The sequence below is a fragment of the Dictyostelium discoideum genome (assembly GCF_000004695.1).
Source record: "Dictyostelium discoideum AX4 chromosome 1 chromosome, whole genome shotgun sequence".
NCBI lineage: Eukaryota > Evosea > Eumycetozoa > Dictyosteliales > Dictyosteliaceae > Dictyostelium > Dictyostelium discoideum.
Genome location: NC_007087.3, coordinates 466,570 through 491,814, shown reverse-complemented (window position 1 = coordinate 491,814; position 25,245 = coordinate 466,570). Strand labels below are relative to the sequence as shown.

The window sequence follows — 25,245 nt, the reverse complement described above, 5'->3', positions numbered from 1 at the left end:
AAATTAAAAATTAAAAAAAAGTGAAATTCAAAAAAAAAATTAAAAAATTAGAAAAATTAAAAAAAAATTGTGAGTGGGGTGAGTGTTACAAAGTATAAATTTGTTGTCAAAAAAACACCAACAAATTTATATATATATATATATTTTTTATTATTATTTATTAATTATTGATGGTCCAATTAATTTATAAATCCAATTTATAATTTGAGTACCAAATCTAACTTTAAGAATGTATACAACTACCAATAAGAAAACTATTAAACCAAACCAAATTAACAGTTTATCTGTCATATCCCTTCTTTTTAATTTCGTTAATAATGATTTTCCTTCTGTTGTAATATTTTCATATTCTTTTTGTTGACTAACTGTTTTATCTACAATCTTTGATGATTCATCTTTTTTTTTTTTTAAAAAAAAAGAAATTATTTATGTTAATATATAAATATTTTTTTTTTTCAATGTGATATTATATAAAATATAAATAAAAATAAATACAAACTTATTTCATGTAAAATATCAGAACTTCTACTAACTTGAGTATTCATAAAATTTCTAGTTCTTTTGAGTGTATCTGTTAATGATATTGAAGTTTTTAATAAATCTGCTTTTGAACTAAAATAAATAAATATAAAGTTTCAATACCATTAGTAAATAATATTGGTAATATATATATAAATAAAATTAATTTGGTATAATAATATACTTTTGATTTGAATAAAACCTTGATTGTTGTGTAATTTTTTCACTTCCAGATAAAAGTAATTTTTTATTTTGTTTATATTTCTCTTGTAAATTCTTTGAAGTTTGTAAATTTGCTTTTCTTTGTAAAACTTTTAAACTGTATTTTTTTTTATTATTATTATTATTGTTGTTAATAATAATAATAATAATTAATAATTAGTAATTATGTTTATATAAGGAATATATAAAACAATATAATATAATTACTTTTCATATTCTTCTTTATGAAATTGTAATTCTTTTTTAGATTGTTCTATTTCAATTGTATTATTTCCTTCATATAGTTTTTCATTTGCTTCTTTTAATAATTGATTTAATTTTTCAAGATTTGATTTTATATGAGTATTTAAATTTTGAATCTCCAACATTGATGCACAATCTGATAATGATTTAAAACTATCCCTAATTGAATATTCAATATTATTAATTTCTTTAAATATTGATTTCATTTTTTTATTTTTTTTATAAAGTTCAAAATTTATTTATATATTTATTTTTATATATGTTTATTTTTATTTTATATATTTGAAAGAAATAAAATTAAAAATGAATAATAAAAAAAAATAAAAAAAATTTGAAAAAAAAAATAAAAAAAATAAAATAAAATAAAATTTTTTTTTAAATAATGACTCATAACATATTAATTAATAATTTTAAATTTTTAAATTATTAATTAATATTTATTTATTTTTTATATAAATAGAAAAAAAAAAAAAGAAAAAAAAAAAAAGAGGCAAACTAAAAATTTAAAATAACTAAATTTGGTGAAGATCAAAAAAAAGCACCCTTTTTTTTCATTTTGTATTAATTTTAAATTTAAAATAAAAAAAAAAAAATTAATTTTTTTCATTTTTTTTTATTTTTTTTTTATTTTTTTTTTTAATTTTAATTTTTATTTTTATTTTTTTTTATTTAATTCTTTCCTTTCTTTCTTTCTTTATTTATTTATTTATTTTCTACAATGATTCCAACTAAACTAATTAAAAACCAAAATAAATTTTTTATATTAAAAAGATTATATACAACAAATGTATTAAAATCAACTTCAATATGTTTAACTAATAATAATAATAATAATTACAATAATAAAAGTAATAATATTAAAAGATTTTATTCATCATCAAATGAACCAAATAAAAATTCAAAAGATGAAAATGAATTAGAAAAGAATAAAAAAGAAAATGAAAAAAAAAAACAAGCTGTTGATGAACATGAAGAAGAAGAAGATGATGAAGATGAAGAGGATGAAGATGATGAAAAACCATCACTTGATAATAAATATTTAATGCCATTAGGTACAGATAAAAATGAAAGTATTTTAGAGGATAGAAATGATGATAATCCAGAATATATATTATTAGAAGCATTAGTTAAATCAAAGCAATATAAAGGTGGCTATGGTTTAGCAGCAAATCTTTCATTGGCAGAATATCTACATCGTTATACACCAATTAGAGATACTCCTGTTATTCCACCACACTTTTTTAGTGCCCCATTAATCAATGAACTATTCCAATATAACCCATTCTTATTAATTTTACCACACCCAAGAGTATCAGGATTTGCTGAAAATTTTCAATGGAATGCTGCAATTCTTTCAGATTCAAAAAAACCTTTATATCCAACTCTTGATAAAGATGATTTTTTAAAAAGTATTTATATTTATATTTATATTTAAATTTATATTCAATTAATTAATTATTGAAAAATAATAATAATAATAATAATATTAATATTTATTTAATTATAGGTTCAAAAAATGCATTAAAAACAATTTATAGAATTGCAAAAGAAGGTAAATCAATGGAATTACAAGAATTATCATGTCAACCTGGAATTGTTAATTTATTATTATTACGTGACTCATTCTATGCAATTGAAACTGGTAATGATGAATTTAAATTCAATGCAAATGATATAGATATTGATAATTTCGATTTTCAACCAATCACTGCACTCACATTAGAGTCTGATAAAGATTTTGGTGAAACTATTAAAATTGAAGCATTTTATTTAGTCACCTCTGAAAAGTATAAATTAAATCAAAAACATTGTCCTGTCACCATTAAAGTAAATTGGGTTTCACCTGTTGATGCTTTTGATTGGAAAATATATGATATTTCATATAAAACACCATTTGATCTTAATTAAAAAATAAAAATAAAAATAAAAATAAAAAATTAAAATAAAAAATTAAAATAAAAAAATAAAAAAATAAAAAAAATAAAATAAAATATGAAATTTTATATAAAACACTGTTTTGATCTAAATTAAAAATAGAATAAAATAAAAAAATAAAATAAGAATTGTAAGGTAAAATTAAAAAAAAAAATTAAAAAAAAAAAAAAAAAAAAAAGTGAACAACACATTTTTAATTAATTTTAATTTTATTTTTTTTAATTTTTTTTTATTTTTTTTTAATTTTTTTTTTTTAATTTTTTTTTTTTTTTTTGTCAACTTCATCAAAAAAAAAAAAATTTAAAAAATTTTCATTTATATTTTTTTTTTTCTTTATTAAATTATTCACATTTATATATATATAAATTTATATATATATTTATTAAATATATTAAATAATGGAGGCCCCTGAATGGTTAGATAATGCCGTTGATTTAGGTGTAAGTTTTTTATAATTTCATTATTTTTTTTTAAATTTTATATTTTATTTTATATATTAATTATTTATTATTTATTTAGACTTCTATTATGGCAGTAGAATATGATGGTGGTGTTATTATGGGTGCAGATTCAAGAACTACCACTGGTGCATATATCGCAAATAGAGTTACAAACAAAATTACCCCAATTCATGAAAGAATTTATTGTTGTAGATCAGGTTCAGCTGCTGATACTCAAGCAATTTCTGATTATGTTAGATATTATCTTGAAATGCATACGTATGTTTTTATTAAATATTTAATAAAAATATAAAAATCAAATTTATTAATCAATTATTTTTTTTTTATTTTTTATTATTTATTTATTTGTATATATATATATATAGTTCAGAATTATGTGATGAACCAGATGTAAAAACCGCAGCAAGTCTTTTCCAATTATTATGTTATAGTAATAAAAACAATTTAATGGCTGGTATTATTGTAGCTGGTTGGGATAAACATCAAGGTGGTAGTGTATACAATATTTCGCTTGGAGGTTCAATGGTTAAACAACCATTTGCTATTGGTGGTTCAGGTTCAACCTATATTTATGGTTATTGTGATTCCAAATTTAAACCAAAAATGACTAAAGATGAATGTATTGAATTTGTTCAAAATTGTAAGTTCCCTCCTCCATATTCATTCAATTTTTTTTATTATTTTTATTATTGCTTTATTTAATTTATTTTCATTCTAACATTTTTTTTTTTTTTTTAAAAAAAATAATCATAGCATTGGCTCTTGCTATGTTCAGAGATGGTTCATCTGGTGGTGTAATTAGATTATGTATTATCGACAAAAACGGTGTAGAACGTAAAATGATTCCTGGAAATAATTTACCAAGATTCTGGGGTAATTAAACTTTTAAATAATAATAATAGTTTTAAATTTATTCATTTTACTAATTTTGTTCTTTTTTTTTTTTTTTTTATATATAAAACTTTCAACAGAGGGATAATTTTCGAATATTTAAATAATGATTGGAATTAACCATGCATATAATATTATTGTAAAGAAATAACTAAAAAAAAACAAAAAAAAAAAAAATTAAAAACTAAAAAAATAAAAACAAAACAAATAAACCTTTAAATATATACCAAAAAAAAAAAAAAAAAAAAAAAAAAAAAAAATCTTAGTCTTTTTTTTTTCTTTAAATTTATTTTGTTTTTATTTATTTATTATTTATTTTGTTAAATTTATTTTTTATTTTATAATAGATTAAGAAGTATGCTAATTGTATTGGCTTTGAATTAAGAAAAAAAAAACAAATGGTATCGAATAATTTCTCCCTGTTTTTTTTTTCAAACTTTTAAATATTCAAGAATTTGAAGATAATTCCAATTGCAGTGCTCAAACAAGTTGAGGAAGATTCAAGTTTACTTCAAAACAATATTGAAGTTTCCAAACCATGTACTCAAATTTTTTGTGACTCACCTAATTAACCAATTAATCAAAAGAAGAGAAAACCCAAGAAAGAATAACCTAAATCAAAGTTTCTATCCAATACTTAGAGCACTCAAATAAACTAAATTAAAAAAAAAAAAAAAATAATAAAGAATAAGAAAAAAATATATAAAAATATATAAAAAAAAAAAAAAAAAAATAAAAAACCTATTTAAATCTTTAAAAAAAATAAAATAATAATTATAAATAATCTAAAAATTTTCATATATTATATTTTTTAATTTAATTTAAAATAAAAAAATAAAAAAAAGTTTATTGGATTGGAAAAATAAAATAAGTTAGTTTGAAAAAAAAAAAAAAAAAAAATTGAAAAAAAAAAAAAAACCAACGTTATTATTCCCGCATGTAAAAAAAAGGTGTGTGCGGGAGTACATGAAAATTAATTTTTATGTCGTAAAAATTGAGGCGTCAAAATTTTTTTTTTTTTTTCTTAATTTTTCGTTTATTCGCCACATATCAAAATGGTTGGTATCTTTTATCTCTTTTTTCAATCTATCACTATGTCACATATTCCTTTGAAGATTATTGATAGATAATCTCTTTTTTCATCCTTTTAAAATGGTATTTAACTAACATATACATATTATAACTTTACATTAAATAATTTAAAATAAATAATTATCATCAATCAATCAATCAACAATCAATATACTCAATCATCACAATCCACACCAATCATTTCAATCCACAATCGAATAATATAGCCAAGAGAAATCCGTGAAATCAAAGACTTTTTAGTCACCGTTAGAAATAAAGATGCCAAGGAAATCAGAATCAAAAAAGTTGGCAAAAACCTCACTAAATTCAAAGTTAGATGTGGTAGATACCTTTACACTTTAAGAGTTGCTGATAACGCCAAAGCTGCCAAATTAATGCAAACTCTCCCACCAGTATGTATAAAACAATCAAAAAAACACAAACACGACACAAAACAAATACTAATCTTTCTCTCTCTTCTTTTTATAGTCAATCCCAACTGTCCAAGTTGACTCTAACAAAAAGTAAATTAATCACGATTTTAAATAAATAGAGGGTTTTGATAAAAAAGTTAAAACAAAATAGATTTTAGGTGTTGATTTTTAGGTTTTTTATTTTTTTTTTTTTGTTTTTCCTTTATTTAGCAAAGGGTATAAAAACAGGTTAGATTTTATGGGATTATTTTTTACAAAATGAGTTTTGTTTTTTTCTTTTTTTTTTTTTTTTAAAAAAAAAGAAATCGGGTTTTGTTTTGTTTTGTTTTTTTAAAGAAATCGAATATTTTTTTTTTAAAGGGAATTTATTATTTCAAATAATATTTTATGTGATGTTTTAGGTTGGAAATTGTGTAATTGAAAACTTTTATCTTTCATATTGTCTGTTGTAATTTCAGGTAAAAATGATAAACCAGTAATAAATTGAACCCATTTATAGGGTCTTCCCTTTAAATTGTGTTCATCTAATTTAAATAAATCTTTTCCAAAACTATTTTATAAATAAAAGGTGATAGTAGTGTTAGTGGATATTATTTTTTATTATTATTTATTAATATTATTATTATTATTATTATTATTATTTATTATAATTACTCACCTTTCGAATATGAAATGATTTGATAAATTTGGAGTCATTAAACCAGTATCAGAATTATCTAAACTCTCTAAAAGTTTTTGACCCATTTCAAAATCACCATCCAAGCTTGGTAATACTGTTACAATTTTTAAATTTGGATAATAATAAAACTGAATTGAAAGATCTTTTTTGTTCTCTAAAAGTACTGTATATATTAATATTTGTTATTTTGTAAAATAAAAAAAAAACCAACTTACTCTTAATTTTTAATGATATGTAAACTTCACTTTGAGAAATTAATTTCGTTGATTTATTGTTATTATAATTATTATAATTATTACCATCATCGTCATCATCGTCATAATCATCATTATTATCTACATTCATACTATTTTCATTCAATTTATTATTATTATTATTATTATTATTATTATTATTATTATTATTATTATTATTATTATTATTATTATTATCATTATTATTACTAATTGTATTATTCTCAACACTTTCATTATTTTCATCACTATTTTCAATTTTTATTAATTCTACAGTTAAATTTTCATTGAAAAAGAATTCTTTAAAGTAAACTAATTCATGATATAAAATATATAAAGGTTGAGGTGATTCTAATAAAAGTGGATGATTTCCAATTATATTATTATTATTATTATTTTTTGAAACTGGTAAAATTCCAATAAATTTTTGAAATGGTTCGACTGCTTTCTTTACATTTAAATTTTCTTTTAATTTATCTTCAAATTGTTTTAATTCATTATTTGCTTTTTCATCATCTTGTTTTAGTTTAATTTTTAATTTTTTTAATTTTTCCAATTCTATTAATTTTCTAATAGTAGTAATAATAATAATAAAAAATATTAGTAAAATTTTTTATTTTTTTTTTATTTTTTTTTTTTTATTTTTGAAATTACAATTTTCTTTGATAAATTTCCCATTCTAATCTTTCAATTGATTGTTTTTCTTTTGGTTTAGAATTAAAAGATTCAATATATTGTGGTGATTGAAATGATAAGAATTTTTCAAGTGGAGTTATACCAAGTGATGGATCAGAAAGATCGAATTGAAGTTTACGTAAATCATTGATTTCAGATTCCAACATTATTTTCTCATATTTAAATGATTCCAATTTATTATTTGATTGATTAATATTTTCAATGATTTCTTTAATTGGTCTCCAATGTTGATCCTCAATTAATTGTTCCAATTTTGAATGTTGTTCTTTTAATTGAAACATCATTTCCATTAAATAATCTTTATCAACTTCTTTATTTTCATATTTTTCTATAATATCATTTTTAATTTTTTTAATTAATTCTAAACAAATTTCTTGTTGATTTATTAAATTATTATTATTATTATTATTATTATCCATTATCTGATTTTTTTTTTTTTTAAATTTTGAAAAATGAAAAATGAAATAAAAAAATATAAAAAAAGTGAAAAAGTAAAAAATGAAAAAAAAAAAAAAAAAAAAAAAATTATTAAAAAAAAAAAAAAACAAAATTGATAAATATAAAAAAAATATTAACTAAGAAATAAAAAACAAAAAAAAAAAAAGGATCTAGATTTTAAAATTTAGTACTTATATATAAAATAAAATAAAATGAAATTTAAATCAATAAACATTATAAAAAAAAATACTCATTATTTGATATTTTTTTATTATTTTGTTTTTGTTGGTAAAATTTCAATGTTTTTTAATTGTTGTAATAAAAAAAATTAATTTGGAGGTACCTCCAAAGATAAGATCCAATAAAGTAATCTCTTAAAGTCTTGATACCTTGCGATATTATTATTATTATTATTATTATTATTAGCTAGATATCTTCACCTTTATTGAAAGACCTACTATATTCTTTCATTTCATAGTTAGGATGGTAAAGTTGTGTTGTTTCCTTTATATTTCTACATGTAAAAAATCAATTAAATTCCTTTTAAATTGTTTTTCTGAATTATTTGATTTTTTTAAATATTTAATGGGAAAGTTTAAAAAATCAACAAAAATAAATATAATTTTTTTTTTTTGAATTTATTTTTTTTTTATTTTTTTTTTTTAAAAATCCCATCGTTTTTAAATTTTTTTAAATTTTTTTTTTTTTTTTTTTTTGATAATTGTAAAATACCACAAAAAACTAAACAATGTTACAAGGTTTACCATTTAGTGAAGATTTTTCAATCTTTGCCTTACCAGGCATGTTAACAAGTTGGAGAGCACCAACCTATGAATCTGTAAAATATTATTAATAATTAAAAAATTGGGTCGGACAAAAAAAAAAAAAAAAAAAAAATATCTAATTCTATTTTTAATTTTTGTGTGTGTGTGTGTTTTTTATTCTTTAGGTTTTGATTTTTTCATCATTTTTAATTTTCTTAGGTGTTGGTTCACATATTGTACCAGGTAAATATGTTAAAGGTCAACCATTAATTTATGATCAAACTAAAAGACTCACATATAAAATCAATGGTTTAAATTTATTCTTTTGTTTAATTGGTTTCTTTTTCTTTGGTTCATACTATATGAAATGGTTTGAACCAACTCTTGTATATGATCATTTTGGTCCAATCTTTACAACTGTTAATATTTTTGCAACTCTCTTAACAATTACATTATTCATTACTGGTATTACATCTGGTAGAGTAAGTTTTTTTTAAAATTTTATTTATTAGCCCCCCCCCTAAATTCTAAATATTTATTTTTAAACATATACAGGGTAAAAGAGAAGGTAATTTAATTCATGATTTATTTTTAGGTGTTGAATTAAATCCAAGATTTGCAGGATTAGATTTGAAATTCTTTGCATTAAGACCAGCATTAATGGGTTGGATTATGGTTAATTTTTCATTAGCTGCACAAGAATATAAAGTTTATGGATCATTATCAACTGGTATGATTTTATATCAAATTTTCACTTTTATTTATGCATTTGATTATTTCTATTTTGAAGAATGTATGCTTTCAACTTGGGATATTATTGCTGAAAATTGGGGTTTTATGCTTATTTGGGGTGATCTTGTTTGGATTTGTAAGTTTTTTTTTATATTTTTTTATTTTTTTCTCTTTTCAATTCAAAATTTATTAATTAATTTTTTATTTTATTTTATTTTATTTTAATAGGTTTCATGTTTGCAGTTCAACCATGGTTTTTACTTTACAATAGAATTCATTTAACTCCAATTCAAATGATTATTATTTCAACTATTTTCGCAATTGGTTTTGCTGTTTTTAGAATGTATGTTTTATTTTTTTTATTTTTTTTAAAATATGATCTAAATATTAATTTTTTTATTATTATTTTATTTTATTTTATTTTATTTTATTTTATTTTATTTTATTTTATTTTATTTTATTTTATTTTATTTCTATTTAGTTCAAATTCACAAAAACATCAATTCAAAACTAATCCAAAATCATTAATTTGGGGTAAAAAACCAGAAACAATTGCTGGAAAATTATTGGTATCAGGTTTTTGGGGTATTTTAAGAAAACCAAATTACCTTGGTGATTGGATTGTTGCATTCTCATTCTCATTCCCATGTTTATTCAATACTCCAATTGTTTATTTATATCCAATTTATTTGGTTGTACTCAATTCTCATCGTCAATGGAGAGATCATCAAAAATGTTCAAAGAAATATGGTGAGTTATGGAAAGAATATTGTCGTAGAGTTCCATATGTCGTTTTACCAGGTTTAATTTAAAATAATTTAAAAATAATAAAAAATAGTAAAAAATAAAATAAAAAAAAAAAAAAAAAAAAAAAAAAAAAAAAAAAAAAAAAAAAAAATTATTATTATTAAACAAATTAACCCTTTCCCTCTGCAAATTATAATTTACAATTTATTATTTTATTTTTTATTTTTTATTTTTTAGTTTTTAATTTTTAATTTTAAAAAATCTTCTTTTATTATCCCATTTAATTTTCAATATTTTACCCTTTTCTGTTTAGATTTATTTTTAAAAATATAATAATGGTAATTGAAAAAAGGTTTTTGAGGTGCGGTGATCATTGGAAAAAAAAAATAAAAATAAAAATAAATTCCTTTTTTAATTCAATATTGATAATAAATTTTCTATTATTGAAAATTAATTTACCATTATTTATTTTTTTTATTTTTTGTTTTTTTATTTTTTTTTTGAATTTTTTATTTTAAAAAAACAATATCCAATTTTTTATTTTTATTTCTTTTTTTTTTTTAATTATTTTTTTTATTTTTTTTTTTTTTTGTTGAGACTCTTTATAAATCAAAAAAAAAATATCCTTATTTTTTTTACCCTTTTTTTTTTTTTTTAATTTTTATTTTTTATTTTTTTTTTTTAAATTATTTTAATTAAATAGTCTCGACAATAATATAAATAAACTTGGTCCTTACAATCTTTGCCATAATTATTAATAAATATACAATTTTAAATAATAATAATATAATAATAATAATAATATAATAATAATAATAATATTAATAAATAAAAAAAAAAAAAAAAAAAAAAATTAAAGAATAGAAAGTTAAAATTTGGAAAAAAAAAAAAAAAAAAAGGTAATTAAATTTGTGTATCTTTTTTTTTTTTTTTTTTTTTTTTTTTTCCCAAATTTTAACTTTCTATCAAATTAAAATAAATCATTTTCCAAATAAAATAAAATATTGTTTTAAAACTTTTTAATCAATCATTATGGTGCCGACATTATTAAAACCAAAAATTATACCTTTAAGGTTATTATTTTTTTTTTTTTTTTTTTTTTTTATTTCTCTTTTTTTTTTTTTTTCATTTTATTTTTTTTTTTATTTTTTTTTTTTTTTCTAATTTAAAAAAAAATAAAAAAAAAAAAAAATAAAAAAAAATAAAAAATAAAAAACTATTTTTTGTAAATATTTTTTTTTTTTTTTTTTTTAAAATTCTTTTTTTGGGAATTTTTAAGCCTTAGTAATAAATAGTATTTTTCAAAAAAACTTTTTTTTTTTTTTTTTTTTTTTTTTCCAAAGTCCATATACACAAAATAAAAAGACTTTGTAGTAATAATAAAAAATTAACCTTACACCATAGTTATTTTAATTTTAATTTTTTTTTTTTTTAAATAATTATTTTCCTATTTTAATTTATTTTATTTTATTTTTTTTTTTTTGGAAATATTTTTTTTTTTTTTTTTTAAATCTTTATTGGTTACAATTATAATTATAATAAATCAATAGTAATAATAATAACTTTCATAATAATTAAAACTGTACCATTAAAACAAATAATATTTATTAAAAAAAAAAAAAAAAAATAACAAAAAAAAATAATAATTAAAAAAAAAAAACGAAACAATTATTTAAATAATAATAATAAAAATAATTAAAAATAATAATAATAATAATAATAATAATAATAATAATAATAATAATAATAATTAAAAAAAAAAACCAAACAATTATTTATTTATATAATAATAATAAATAAATAAAAAAAAACCAAATCTATCACTCCAAAAATAAAATTCATAAATCAAATTATTATTTTTTTTAATCAAAAGAAAACAATTATATTTATAAACTTCTGGTTTTTTTTTTTTTTTTTTTTTTTTTTTTCTCAAAAAAACCTTTAATAAAAAAAAATAATTTTAAAATTTTTAAACAAATAGGGACCTCTTCTTTCTTCATAATTTAATCTTTCATTGAAACTATTTTTTTTTTAATTTTAATTCGCATTTTTTTTTTTTTTTTCAATATTTCATTTTTACTATTTTTTTTTTTTTTTTTTTCCTAAATTAATTCCAATATAATTTAAATTTTAATATTTTTTTTATTTTTTTTATTTTAATATTTCATTTTTATTATTATTATTAATAATAACATTTTTTTAAAAAAAAAATTACCAATTAAAAAAAAAAAAATATAAAAAAAATATAAAAAAAAATAAAATTAAAAAATTTATACAAAACTTAAAAATTAAATAAACAAAAAAAAAAAAAACAAAATTAAAAAAATAAAAAAAAATGGATTATCAATTACATGAAGGTAAACAAATCTCGCAAGAGTTTCCAACTGACATTTCCACAACAAAGTCATCGGATTTAAAAAGTAGAAAAACCGATTCTCCATCTATTCAAAGAACACACGAATTTGTTAATTTTTCAGTCTTTCCAATTGTAAATACCAATGAAATTATGAATGTTGATATCAAACATTTTTCACCAGATTTAAAATGTCCAACCTCACCAAATATATTTTTACAACCTTTAACCACCACCCCCAACACCACCCCCAACACCAGTACCACAATTGATTCAAATACAGAAATTAATCCAATTGAAATACAATTACAATCACCACTTTTATTCCAACCTGAACATCTTTCACCACAAACTTTAAAAACTACAATACCAACATTTTCAATTCCTACATATCCAACTCCATTAAATACCAAATTTCAATCTTCACCTCCACCACCACCACCACCACCAGCTGCAACTACAACAACAACAATAACTACAACAACAACTACATCTGCTGGTAATTCAACAACTAAAAATAATAATAATAATAATAATAATAATAATAATAACAATGGTAAATCACCAAAACAATTTCAAGATGTTTTAATTCCAGTTACTTCATCAGGTAAAGATGGTGCTTTGTATACAGTTTTGGAGAATGTACCAATAAAAAGAGTATGTATTATTATTATTATTATTATTTTAACATAAATTAATATTAATATATATTTTTTTTTTCTATTTATTTTTAAGACACATAGAAGAAGAAGCGCAAACATTGATAAAGACTCTTTAAAATGTTATCAATGTAATACAAGTAATACTCCAGAATGGAGAAAAGGTCCAGAAGGCCCTGCAACGTATGTATTTAATTTATTTAATAAAAAGAAAACATATATATATATATATATATATATTAATAATTTTTGAATAATAATAGACTTTGTAATGCATGTGGTTTAGCATATGCAAAGAAACAAAAGTTGACAAAGAATAATATTAAATTTAATCAATCAACAAATGTAAATAATAATACCAATAATACAATTACACAATTAAACCAACAAATAAATAATCAAGGTTTACCAAATTTAACATCTACCACCACAACTTCCAACAATACAGCAGCAGCAGTAAACATAACTACACCATCAAAAAGAAATAATAAATATAATACTCATCGTTCTAAAGTATTTGGAGAAGTGGCACCATCAATCGTTTATACCAATGGTACACTCAATAATGTTGGTACACCAGTTAGTGATACTAAAAAGAGTCATACCTTTCATGAATATATGACACCTTCAAATTCATTTTTCACTGGTAAACCAATTAAAACAACAAAAACTAAACCAAAACCAAAGTCAAAATCAAAACCAGGTAAAATAACACATACTAAACATGAACAACCTCAATTGAATGAACAAGTTCAAGCTATAATGGAAAAGAATAATTTATTAAGTTCTTCTGGTGGCTCTGGTGGTGCTGGTAGTAGTAGTAGTAGTTGTGGTACATCTTTAAATAGTTCTTTAGGGAGTAGTAGTGGTACCATTACTAATAGTGGTGGTGGCAGTAGTGGTGGCGGAGGTGGAAATTTATTTAGTAACCAACAACTTGGTTTCACTTGTATAAATAATAATGTTAGTAATAACAACAGCAACAACAACATAAATAATAATGATAAACAAATTCAGCAACAAATTCAGCAAGTTCAACAACAAGTCCACCAACAAGTCCAACAACAGCTACAACAACAACAACAAGTCCAACAACAACAACAACAAATTAATCAAGAACCATTTTTAAATCAACAAAATCATTATTATCAAAATATATTCCAAAATGTTTCAACAGGTAATCAAAATTGTGCGATTAATACAAATGGTGGATTCCCCCAATTCGAATCACCAATGGATATCTTCCCATATAATAATAATACCACCAATTGTACTCAAGACTCAAACGGTTTTGTACCAAATTTAGCAAACTTTGAAATGCAAGGAAACGTTTTATATAATTCAAGTGGTTCGCCTTCAAGTTTGGGTCAATATGTTATTCAAAATAATAGTTTTTCTGGCCCAAATGATCAAAATCCTTATGTTCCTTCAGTTTCTTTAAATTCAAATAAAACTACTAATATTAAAAATAATAATAATAATAAAAAAAATAGTAAAAATAAAAATAATAAAAATAATAAAAATAATAATAATAATACAAAAATCAATAATCACCACATCAATAATAATAAAAATAATGTAAATACAAATCAAACAATTATAAAAGAAAATAATTCACAAAAACAACATCAACAACAACAACAACAACAACAACAGCAACAAGAACAACAAAAACAACAACAAGAACAACAAAAACAACAAGAGGAACAACAACAAAATTTATCAATTAATAATTCAAATCAAACAAATGAAAATGAAATTTTAGGAACAACAACAACAACGACAACATCAACAGCAACAATAATTACTTCTCAAGTACCAATGAATTTATCACCAAACTCTGATGATAATCAATCATCTTCAAATTATTCAACATTATCTGATTCAGGATCTAGTCCAACTGATAGTTTTAGTGGATTATCAGTAAATACTCCTCATCCAAATTGTGATAGTTTCAGTAGTAGTATTAATAATGGTAGTAATTGTGGAAGTGATATTGAAACCATCGAGTCTCCACTTCAAATGTCAACAGATGTTTTAACTATTAATAATTGCAGTAGCAATAGAACAACAGCTACCAACAACAACATCAACAACAACAACAACAACAACAACAACAACAACAACAACAACAACAAATGCTCCATTAAAGATGATACATTTAATTTATTAACAAACTCAAATTTGGATAGTTTTGGTATCATAGATTGTATAAATGGTTCTTCAACAAATACAAATAGTTTCTTTATGGAAACACCACTTTTAATCAATGATGAAGATTTATTATCAAGTTCAAATTTAACAAGTTCTTCAGAATTGTTACCTCATTCATTTGTTTAAATATTCATGAAAAAAAAAGTACAAAATAAATTAATAAACATTTTTATTTAAATAAAAAAAAAAAAAAAAAAATTGATTAGAAAAAATTAAACAAAAAAATTTACTTATTGAATAATTAAAGATTTAATAAAGATTAAAATAAAGATTTAATAAATATAAAATATAAAAAAATCAAAACAAAGATTAAATTAAAGATTTAATAAAGATGAAAATAAAGATTTAATAAAATATATAAAGATTTAATAAAGATTAAATAAAATAGTTATATTTTTATTAATTTTTTTTTTTTTTTAAAAATCTATTTTTTTTTTTTTAATACAAATTAAAGTATTAATTTAATGATTTAATTTGTAAATTTATTTAATTATTATTTGATTTCATTAAAACAATGATTTCCATTTTTTTTTTTTTATTTATTATATATACAATTTTAAATTTTTTTTTTTTTTTTTTTCCTTTATTTTTTTTACAAAATTATCTTGTAATATATGGATAGTTTTTATCTCTCCATGAATAAAAATCCATAATATCACCAGCTTTTGAGAATGAATTCTTAGTATAGATTGATTTATGCTCTAATTCATAAGCGATTTCATTTTGATTTATATTAATTTTAATTTTAGAATTAAATATATTTAGATTATTTATTGTTTCTATAAAAAAAAAAATAAAAAAAAATTAATATTTATTTAATTTAATTTACAATTATTGATGATGATATTAAATTTAATAATTTTTTATAAAATCTTACTTAAAATTGTCATTTGATTTTAAATTAATTGATACTTGTTGTTTTTTTTTTTTTTTTATTTAAAAGGTTTTTTTTTTTTTTTTTTTTTTTTTTATTTTTTTTTAAAAATTAAATTAAATTATTTTTAATTTAATTTATTTAAATTCTATTTTAAAAATAATAATAAATTACTTTATTTTAGTAAATATTTATCTTCTTTAAAATAATAAATAAATAATAAAGAAAAAATCAATTATTTTTATATATTTTATAATTTATTAAAAAAGAAAATAAAAAAAAAAAAAAAAAAAAAAAAAAATTATTTAAAATAAAAAATTTAAGAAAATCAAACAAACAAATTAAAACCAATAATTATCGAAATCTATTTATCGCCTAAAATAAACAAAACAAAAAATTAAAACCCTCAACACATATTTTCACTTTTTAAAAAAAAAAAAAAAAAAAAAAAAAAAAAAAAAAAAATATACAACTACCACAAAATTATTTTATTTTATTTATCAGTAAACAATAATAATATTTAATCTTTTTTGATTTGTTAATTAAATTTGAACTACTACAAAAGTATAAATAATAAAAATAATAATAATAATAATAATAATAATAAAAATAATAATAAAATTTTTATTTATTGGAAGTATTGTATTTGTCTAAAAGTATTTATATTTATATATAAAATTATTTTATATTTATTATACATTACATGTACATATTTATAATTGAAATAATATAATCACTAGCAAGAATAATGGTTATTTTTATTTAATTTTAATTTTTTTTTTTTTTTTTTTTCTTTTTTATAAATAAATAATAATTAAAATAATAAATATTAAAAAAATGAAATAAAAATAATCATACTCATTTTTGTGTGTGGGTTTAAAATTCCTTATTTTTGTAAAATAGATCTTTTATATAAAGGAGTTTAGTTAAAATTTTAAATCAATCATAAATGCAAGGGTGGTAGTGATATAATTAAAAAAATAGGTTTGGATTTAAACCAAAAAAAAAAATAAAATAATAAAATATCTTTTTTTTTTTTTATGGTTTTGGTTTTTTTTTTTTAATTATTTTTTTTTTTTTTTTTTATTTTTTAGAGGGGGCATTTACTTTTTTATCACTCACAAACAAAAAAGATTTAATTTATTATTGTGGTTGATATGTGTATCTATAATTATAATAATAAAATTTTAAAATAAAGTTAGTATTTCAATTTGCATTACCATTTTCATTTTTTAAAAAACAAATAATTATTACAGATTAAAGATTATAATACAATTAAAATAATAAAAAAAGGTAAATTGGTAGTTAAACAAATAATAAAATTTCAAAAACAATAATAATAATAAATTTTAAAATAATATGATAAATAATTAAAAATAAAAATAAAAATAAAAAAAAACAGAAAAAGATTAAAATAATTAAAAAAAAAAATAAAAAATAAAAAATAAAAAATGTATAGATTTAACTTACATATTGTTATTATTATTATTCAATGGTTGAGCTGCTAATTTTGGAGTAGTTTGTTGGGGTTGATTTTGATTTTGTTGTTGTTGCTGTTGTTGTTGTAATTGTTGTTGAAGAGATGCCTGAATTTGTGCGTGAATAGATGGTTGAGATGATTGATTAGGTAAAGAAGCAGCCTGAGCAGCAGCTTGTGCTTGTGCAGCAGCTTCTTTTTTAGATATCTTCTTTACCTTTACAGTTGGTTCTTTCTTTGAACGTTTTGAAACTGGTTTAATTGGTGGTGAAACTGTAGTCGGTGTTGTTGCAGCAGTTGTGGTTGTTGTGGTTATTGGTGTTGGAGTTACTGTTGTTACAGTATTATTTGCATTTAGTGGTTGTGGTGGTGGAGTTATATTTGTTGGAGTGGATGGATTATTATTATTAATATTATTATTATTATTATTATTATTATTATTATTATTATTATTATTATTATTATTATTATTATTATTATTATTATTAATATTATTATTATTATTAATATTGTTATTATTATTATTAATATTGTTATTATTATTAATATTATTATTATTAATATTCATACCGATGATTGATGGAGGTTGAATATTCATTGGCATATTAATGGTATTTGTATTATTATTATTATTATTATTATTTAAATTATTATTATTATTAGTATTATTATTTATAGCCATTGGTTGGTTAGAGTTCGGAATCGAAATATTGATTCCATTATTACCATTTCCAGTTGTATTTATTATAACTGGATTTTGATATGGTTGTTGAACTTGTGGAATACTTGAAATAACTGTCGTACTACCTGTTTTACCAACTGGAATTGTTCCTTGTATTGGTTGTTGTTGTTGCGGCTGTTGTTGTTGACCATTATTTCTATTCATATTATAAAGCTGTTGTTGTTGTTGTAATTGTTGCTGTTGTAGTTGTTGTAATTGTAATTGCTGAAGTTGTTGTTGTTGTAATTGTTGCATTTGTTGTTGTTGTTGTTGTTGTTGTTGTTGTTGTTGTTGTTGTTGTTGTTGTTGTTGTTGTTGTTGTTGTTGTTGTTGTTGTTGTTGTTGTTGTAAAATTTGTGGTAATGGAGGGGGTGGAGGTTTTTGTTGCTGTTGTTGTTGTTGTTGTAATTGTTGTTGTTGGGCTAATTGTTGAAGTTGTTGTGGTGTTAATTGTTGAATTTGTTGTGGTGTTAATTGTGGGATTTGTTGGCTTTGAATTGATTGTGTAAACTGTAATTGCTGTTGAGGAATTTGTTGTGGTGGTTGTTGTTGTTGTGGTTGTAATTGTTGTGGTAACTGTTGTTGTATTTGTGCTTGTGGTTGCTGTAACTGTTGTATTTGTTGAGGTGGTTGTTGAAGTTGTTGTGATTGTGGTTGTTGTGGTGGTTGTTGTAGTTGCTGTGGTTGTAGTTGCTGTGGTTGTTGTAGTTGTTGCGGTTGTTGTAGTTGTTGTGGTTGTTGTAATTGTTGTGGTTGTTGTGGTTGTTGTGGTTGTTGTTGTTGTTGTTGTTGTTGTTGTTGTTGTTGTTGTTGTTGTTGTTGTTGTTGTTGTTGTTGTTGTTGTTGTTGTTGTTGTTGTTGTTGTTGTTGTTGTTGTTGTTGTTGTTGTTGTTGAGACATTTGAGCTCTTTGTTGTGCTTGTAATTGTGCTTGTAACATTTGATTTTTCTTTTCACGAATAAATCTATTTGTTGTCATTAATGCCATTTCTGAAGCGGTAATAGCAGTTACTGGAGTAGAAATTTGAAGTGGAGCATGAGATTGATGAAGTGAAACTTGAGCAGGTACTTGAATGGCAGTTCCTCTAATACCTGGTAATCTGGATTGACTAGTAGCAATTTTAATATTATCCAATAAAGAGAATTGGAATGGTGGTTGTTGTTGTTGTTGTTGATCACCAATTGGTGATTTATTATTACCATTATTATTTTCATTATTATTTTCTTTTTGAATAACTTTATAACGTTCAGAAATTTGAGATTTTGATCTGGTTACACGATTAATTCTTGAATAATTTGAATTTTGAATGATAAATGTAATTAAATCCCAATTTTCACCAAAATTTTTAACATTATCTAAAATTAATTTATCCTCTTGTTGACTCCATGGTGGACCCATATGATTAAGAATTAAATCACTATTAATAAATATACCAGAGATTGATGATGATGAAATTGGTGATTCTAAATCACTACCACCACCACCAACACCACCATTGGATTTACTTAATCTTTGTTTCTTTCTATCCCTCTTTCTACCACTACTACTACTACTACTACTAGTTGATGTAGGGTTATTAATATTATTATTATTAGTTGTAGAACCAGATTCATTTGTACTACCTTCATCTTGAGATGAAGCATCGAATAAATCATATTCACTTTTCTTTCTAGAAGTTGATGAATTTGTAGTGGTTGAAGGAACACCACCTTGTTTACTAACTAATGATTCCTCTAAACTACCAGCAAAATCTTCCAATTCAGCATCTGACTTATCAGAATTTGCAACACCACCAGTAACAATAATATCATCAGGTACTAAACGTTTCTTACTTGAACTACTTGAACTACTACTTTTCTTTTTATCTTTATTTGAAGTAGAAATTGAAGAAGTTGAAGATGATAGTGAAGAGGAAGGAGTTGATGAACCACTATAACCAGAAACTGTTACATTACCACTATTACTATTATTAATTACATTATTGTTTGAATTTGATAAAGTTGAAGATGAAGAATTTGATTTTTTTGAATGAATTTTTTGGTCTCTTTTTTCTTTTGCTCTTCTTTCTTCTTCTTGTTTTGCTTTTTCAATTTTATCTTTTTCTTTTTTCATTTTCATTAATAGTTTTCTTTCTTTCTCTTTCTCTTTGGTATGTTGTTTAGAGTAGACGTATTGTTGAGCCACTTGTTTCTGTATTTTACCTCTCTTTAATTTTGATAAACTTGGTTTAGCGAAAGCTTCGAATGAAATGAGTGGTGGTGAAGGTGGATATAAATAAAGGTAATGTTGGCGATAATATTCATCTTGATCCTTTAATACTTGTTCAAAGAGATAGGTTGGTAATGGCTCTTGTAATGGTGGTAAATACCATTGTTCAATATCTGGATCTGGAACTTGTTGAAAGAAATCACCAAACACTGTCAATAGAGAGGTTTGAAATTCTTGATTATTTATTCCACTTAACTCAAAAAAAAGTAATGGTTTCTTTTTTTCAATCATTACTTTTTTTCCTTCTCCTACTCTTCCTCCTCTTCCTCCTCCTTCAAAATCATTTCCTTCATTTTCATCATCTGCTTCATCATCTCCATCATCATCTGCTTCGTCATCTGCTCCATCTTCTTCATTATAATCATTATCATTAACTATAATATTATCTTCTTTAAATTCTGATTTTATTTTTGATGTTGAATTTATATTCTTCCTAAAATTATGATCTGGTGATATTAATTTATTTTGAAAATTTTTTATATACATATTATTTTTATTATTATTATTATTATTTAAATTATTATTATCATATTGGTTAGTTAAACTCCCCCCATAATTATTATTATTATTATTATTATTATTATTATTATTATTATTATTATTATTATTATTATTATTATTATTATCACCATTACCATTATTGCTTAAATTATTATTATTATTATTATTATTATTATTATTATTATTATTTATATTATTATCTTCATCTTCGTCGTTTTTTGGAGGTATTTCATTAATTATTTTCATTTCTTGATCTTTATCTTGGTCTTGGTCTTTATCTTTATCTTTATCTCTTTCATTTTCTTTTTCTTTTTCATTTTCTTTTTCATTTTCTTTTTCATTTCCTTTTTCTTTTTCTATTTCTATTTCGTTTTCTTTTTCTTGTTTTTCTCTTTCTTTTTCATTATCTTTTTCTTTTTCATTTTCATTTTCATTTTCATTTTCATTTTCATTTTCTTTTTCTTTTTCATTTTCTTTTAAATTTTCTTTATCTTTTTCGTCAAGTTTTAAAATTTTTGGTTGTTGTTGTTGTTGTTGTTGTTGTTGTTGTTGTTGTTGTTGTTGTTGTTGTTGTTTTTGTTTTTGTTGTTGTTGTTGTTGTTGTTGTTGTTGTTGTTGTTGTTGTTGTTGTTGTTGTTGTTGTTGTTGTTGTTGTTGTTGTTGTTGTTGTTGTTGTTGTTGTTTTAATTGTTGTTTTGTAACAGTACCATATGATTCTAAAGTAAAAGATGAGATTGATTCTGTTAATTTTAAAGCAAACTTTTGAATTGGATTAAGATAATCTTCAACTAAATCTTGAGTATTATCATCAACATCTACCATATCAATATCATCTGATGAATTATTAGTTGTTGGTGTTGAAACATTTGAAGTTGTTGTTGTTATTGTTGTAAATGATGATTTATCATCTTTAATTTCAACAAATTCTTGATATTCATTATCAGCTTCTTTTAAAGCATTTTTATAAGCAAGAACATCAGATTCATCTTCAGCTTGTTCAACAGCATTTTCCCATTCTTGTTGAGTGACATTATCTTTAATAGTATCGATTGAAGATTTTGTAGATAAATTTAGATTTTTAAAGAAATCTGTAGTGAATTCACCTGCTTTAATGACCATTTTATCAAGTTGTCTCTTTTGATTTGATTTCTTTAGAATATTCTCCTCGATGGTATGTTGAGTTATGAAACGATAGATATTGACTTCACGAGTTTGACCAATTCTATGACATCTATCTTGAGCTTGAGCATCCATTGAAGGATTCCAATCGGTATCATAAAAGATAACAGTATCGGCACCAGTTAAATTTAAACCTAAACCACCTGATCTAGTCGATAGAATGAATAGGAATATCTTTGGATCTGTATTGAATCTCTCGGTTAAAACTTGACGTTTATCAATCTTTGTTGAACCATCCAATCTTAGGTAAGTGTAAGCATGAAGATTTAAAAATGTTTCGAAAATATCCAACATTTTCGTCATTTGAGTGAAAATCAATGCACGATGACCTTGTTGTTTCAAACGTCTCAATAGTATTGCCAATTGTTGAAGTTTACCACAATCATATTGAATTAATCTTTTATCTGGGAAATATAATTTCATACGTTGATAAGATGGATAGAATGCATCAAATGATGATTTCGATAATCCATTAATTAATAAAACTTCATTACGATGTTCCTCTAATAACTTTGATGGTGATGCACCATATTGTAGTAATGTAATTGGTTCAGCACGTGCTGTAGATATTAAAAATGTGAAATTTTCAATAATCTTTATCATTGATTGTTGTCTTTGAATTGGTGTCATAATTAAATCAACCAAATAATTTGAATAACTCATATAATTTGATGGTTTTGAAATTGTAAACCAATCCCTAATTGGATCAGTTATCTTTACACTCTCAATTAAATCTCTACCATAAATTGGTCTATTATAATATTTACTCTTTTGATAACGCATTCTATCTAATGTTTCTTGATATCTTTTAATTTGAAATTCATTTCTTTGATTTTGATAAATATCTAAACAAGAATGAATATTTTGTTGTTGATTATTATTTTGTTGATATTGATATTGTTGTTGTTGTTGTTGTTGTTGTTGATTAAAATTATTATTATTATAATTTTGTTGTTGAAATTGTTGTTGAAATTGTTGTTGTTGTAATTGCTGTTGTTGTAATTGTTGTTGTTGTTGTTGTAATTGTTGTTGTTGTTGTTGTTGATTATATTGTGAAATATTTGGTAATGAAATTGCTAATTGATTAAATAATTCTAATAATACAGATTCTTTTGGTATTAATGAATTAATTTGATTTGAATCATAATGTGAAAATGAATTTTCATAATTAATTAAATCTAAATTTAATAAATTTAAATTTAAATTTTTAATTGGTATATCATCTAGTATATCAATGACGATTGAAGATGTTTTGAAATGAATTGGATATAGCTCCAATGGTGATACTATTGGTCTAATTTCAAATAGATCTGGATGATTACAAACTTTTCTTAATTGCATTAATATATTGATTATACTAAAGAAACTACCAGATGAAAGTGTACTTTGAGTGGATGATGAATTGATAAACTCTTCATAGAGGAATTTCTGGCGCCTTGACATTGAACAAGGAACGATATGAGTATGTTTAGGTGGCATTTGTTTTTCAACATCTTTTTTTAAACGACGTAAAAGGAATGGACGTAAAACCGCGTGTAATCTATTGATGATATCTTCATTTACATCATCACCACCCTCGATCATACCAGTGACAGGATTAGAGAACCAATCTTGAAACTCCCTATGTGATTGAAATATATCTGGCATTAGGAAATGCATTAATGACCATAACTCCATAAGATTGTTTTGTAATGGTGTACCTGTCAATAGTAAACGTCTCTCTGTATTGAAATGTAACATATTTTGCCAACGTTGAGTTTTAAAATTCTTTATAACATGAGCTTCATCCAATATCATGTAAACCCATTTCTTTCTACGAAATATTAAATGATCAGACATCACCATCGAGTAAGAGGTGATACAAACATGAAATGCATTTGATTTGGACCATCCTTTACGATTTGCTTTTCTATCTCTACTCGTACCATGATATGTGAATATCTTTAAACCTGGACACCACCTTTTGAATTCCATCTCCCAATTAAATAATACACTCGATGGTACAACTATTAAATGTGGTCCCCAAACACCCTTTTGTACTGCTAAATAAGCTATCAATGAAATTGTCATAATCGTTTTACCTAATCCCATTTCATCCGCTAAAATACCATTTAAATTCTTTTCATACAATGATACTAACCAATCCAATCCAATATGTTGATATTCTCTCAATGGAAATTTTAATAAAAATGGTACTTTAGTTCTAACATTACTTGTATTTAATGTAAATCCTGTTGGTTGTGATGAATTTGCTTTTTTTGATACAATATTAATTATATCTTTTGTTGATATTGAATTTTCATTATTATTATTATTATTATTATTATTATTATTATTATCATCTTCATTATTATTATTATCATCATCATCATTATCTGATTTTTCTTGATCAAGTTTTTTTAATAATTCATCTAATGGCATTTCACTTTCTAATTTTAATTCTTCTAAATATTCTTTACTTTCTAATTGTTCGCCATCATCATCTTCTTCTTCATTAATATTATCATCAGATAAATCACATGATGATTCATCAGATGTATTAAAATCATCATTATATTCAATTTCATTACCATCTTCATCAACATCATGATCAAATTGATTTAATAAATCTTTTGGTGTAATTGTTGAATGGTGATGATGATGACCACGTAAATTTTCAGCTAATAAATTTGAATAAGCTTCAGTTTTACCAACAATTAATTCTAATTGTTTATCTCTTTCAATTTTATTGATTGAATCTTGATGAATTTTATCTTTATATTGTACAAGTTTTTTAATTTGATTCCAAAACTTTCTAATCTCTTTACTAACATTTGAAGCCACCTTTTTCTTTCTATTCTCTTCATCACGTAATTCACGTTCTTCTTGAGTTTGAATCAAGAGGTGATGACGTATTACCTCCTTTACAATCACTTTTCTAACACGAGTTTTAAA

At 21.7% G+C, this 25,245-nt stretch overlaps 9 protein-coding genes across 9 annotated transcripts in view; 5 read left to right on the top strand and 4 right to left on the bottom strand.

Moving 5' to 3' along the window:
* Nucleotides 1-153: 153 nt before the first annotated feature.
* sec20 (sec20 family protein) lies at nt 154-1,190 on the bottom strand (the record flags this gene model as incomplete). Its single annotated transcript, XM_642098.1, has 4 exons — nt 154-395; nt 500-612; nt 704-838; nt 949-1,190. 4 exons carry the CDS (start codon nt 1,188-1,190, stop codon nt 154-156), a joined length of 732 nt encoding a protein of 243 aa, XP_647190.1.
* A 512-nt stretch (nt 1,191-1,702) lies between these two features.
* On the top strand, nt 1,703-2,892 carry DDB_G0267644 (hypothetical protein; the record flags this gene model as incomplete). Its single annotated transcript, XM_642097.1, has 2 exons — nt 1,703-2,393; nt 2,492-2,892. The coding sequence occupies 2 exons, from the start codon at nt 1,703-1,705 to the stop codon at nt 2,890-2,892; spliced, it is 1,092 nt and encodes a 363-aa protein (XP_647189.1).
* A 425-nt stretch (nt 2,893-3,317) lies between these two features.
* On the top strand, nt 3,318-4,359 carry psmB6 (proteasome subunit beta type 6; the record flags this gene model as incomplete). Its single annotated transcript, XM_642096.1, has 5 exons — nt 3,318-3,359; nt 3,439-3,638; nt 3,746-4,020; nt 4,134-4,253; nt 4,352-4,359. 5 exons carry the CDS (start codon nt 3,318-3,320, stop codon nt 4,357-4,359), a joined length of 645 nt encoding a protein of 214 aa, XP_647188.1.
* Nucleotides 4,360-5,423: 1,064 nt separating this feature from the next.
* rpl38 (S60 ribosomal protein L38) lies at nt 5,424-5,870 on the top strand (the record flags this gene model as incomplete). Its single annotated transcript, XM_642095.1, has 3 exons — nt 5,424-5,426; nt 5,570-5,755; nt 5,832-5,870. 3 exons carry the CDS (start codon nt 5,424-5,426, stop codon nt 5,868-5,870), a joined length of 228 nt encoding a protein of 75 aa, XP_647187.1.
* A 260-nt stretch (nt 5,871-6,130) lies between these two features.
* Nucleotides 6,131-7,803, bottom strand: DDB_G0267642 (hypothetical protein; the record flags this gene model as incomplete). The annotated part of the gene is made up of 4 exons (XM_642094.1): nt 6,131-6,326; nt 6,435-6,618; nt 6,671-7,257; nt 7,343-7,803. 4 exons carry the CDS (start codon nt 7,801-7,803, stop codon nt 6,131-6,133), a joined length of 1,428 nt encoding a protein of 475 aa, XP_647186.1.
* A 767-nt stretch (nt 7,804-8,570) lies between these two features.
* On the top strand, nt 8,571-10,130 carry DDB_G0267448 (erg4/erg24 family protein; the record flags this gene model as incomplete). The annotated part of the gene is made up of 5 exons (XM_642093.1): nt 8,571-8,660; nt 8,772-9,068; nt 9,142-9,454; nt 9,547-9,661; nt 9,800-10,130. The coding sequence occupies 5 exons, from the start codon at nt 8,571-8,573 to the stop codon at nt 10,128-10,130; spliced, it is 1,146 nt and encodes a 381-aa protein (XP_647185.1).
* Nucleotides 10,131-12,400: 2,270 nt separating this feature from the next.
* gtaE (GATA zinc finger domain-containing protein 5) lies at nt 12,401-15,417 on the top strand (the record flags this gene model as incomplete). The annotated part of the gene is made up of 3 exons (XM_642092.1): nt 12,401-13,075; nt 13,154-13,260; nt 13,341-15,417. 3 exons carry the CDS (start codon nt 12,401-12,403, stop codon nt 15,415-15,417), a joined length of 2,859 nt encoding a protein of 952 aa, XP_647184.1.
* Nucleotides 15,418-15,891: 474 nt separating this feature from the next.
* Nucleotides 15,892-16,181, bottom strand: DDB_G0268300 (hypothetical protein; the record flags this gene model as incomplete). Its single annotated transcript, XM_642091.1, has 2 exons — nt 15,892-16,070; nt 16,169-16,181. The coding sequence occupies 2 exons, from the start codon at nt 16,179-16,181 to the stop codon at nt 15,892-15,894; spliced, it is 192 nt and encodes a 63-aa protein (XP_647183.1).
* Nucleotides 16,182-17,308: 1,127 nt separating this feature from the next.
* Nucleotides 17,309-25,245, bottom strand: part of DDB_G0267638 (myb domain-containing protein) — a gene marked incomplete at both ends in the record, with an annotated part of 9,515 nt that continues 1,578 nt past the window's right edge. Inside the window, 2 exons of the mRNA XM_642090.1 lie at nt 17,309-17,330; nt 17,636-25,245. The exon at nt 17,636-25,245 is cut by the window's right edge and continues 1,578 nt beyond it. Coding sequence (XP_647182.1) covers nt 17,309-17,330; nt 17,636-25,245 — 7,632 coding nt within the window. The remainder of the gene's footprint in view (nt 17,331-17,635) is intronic.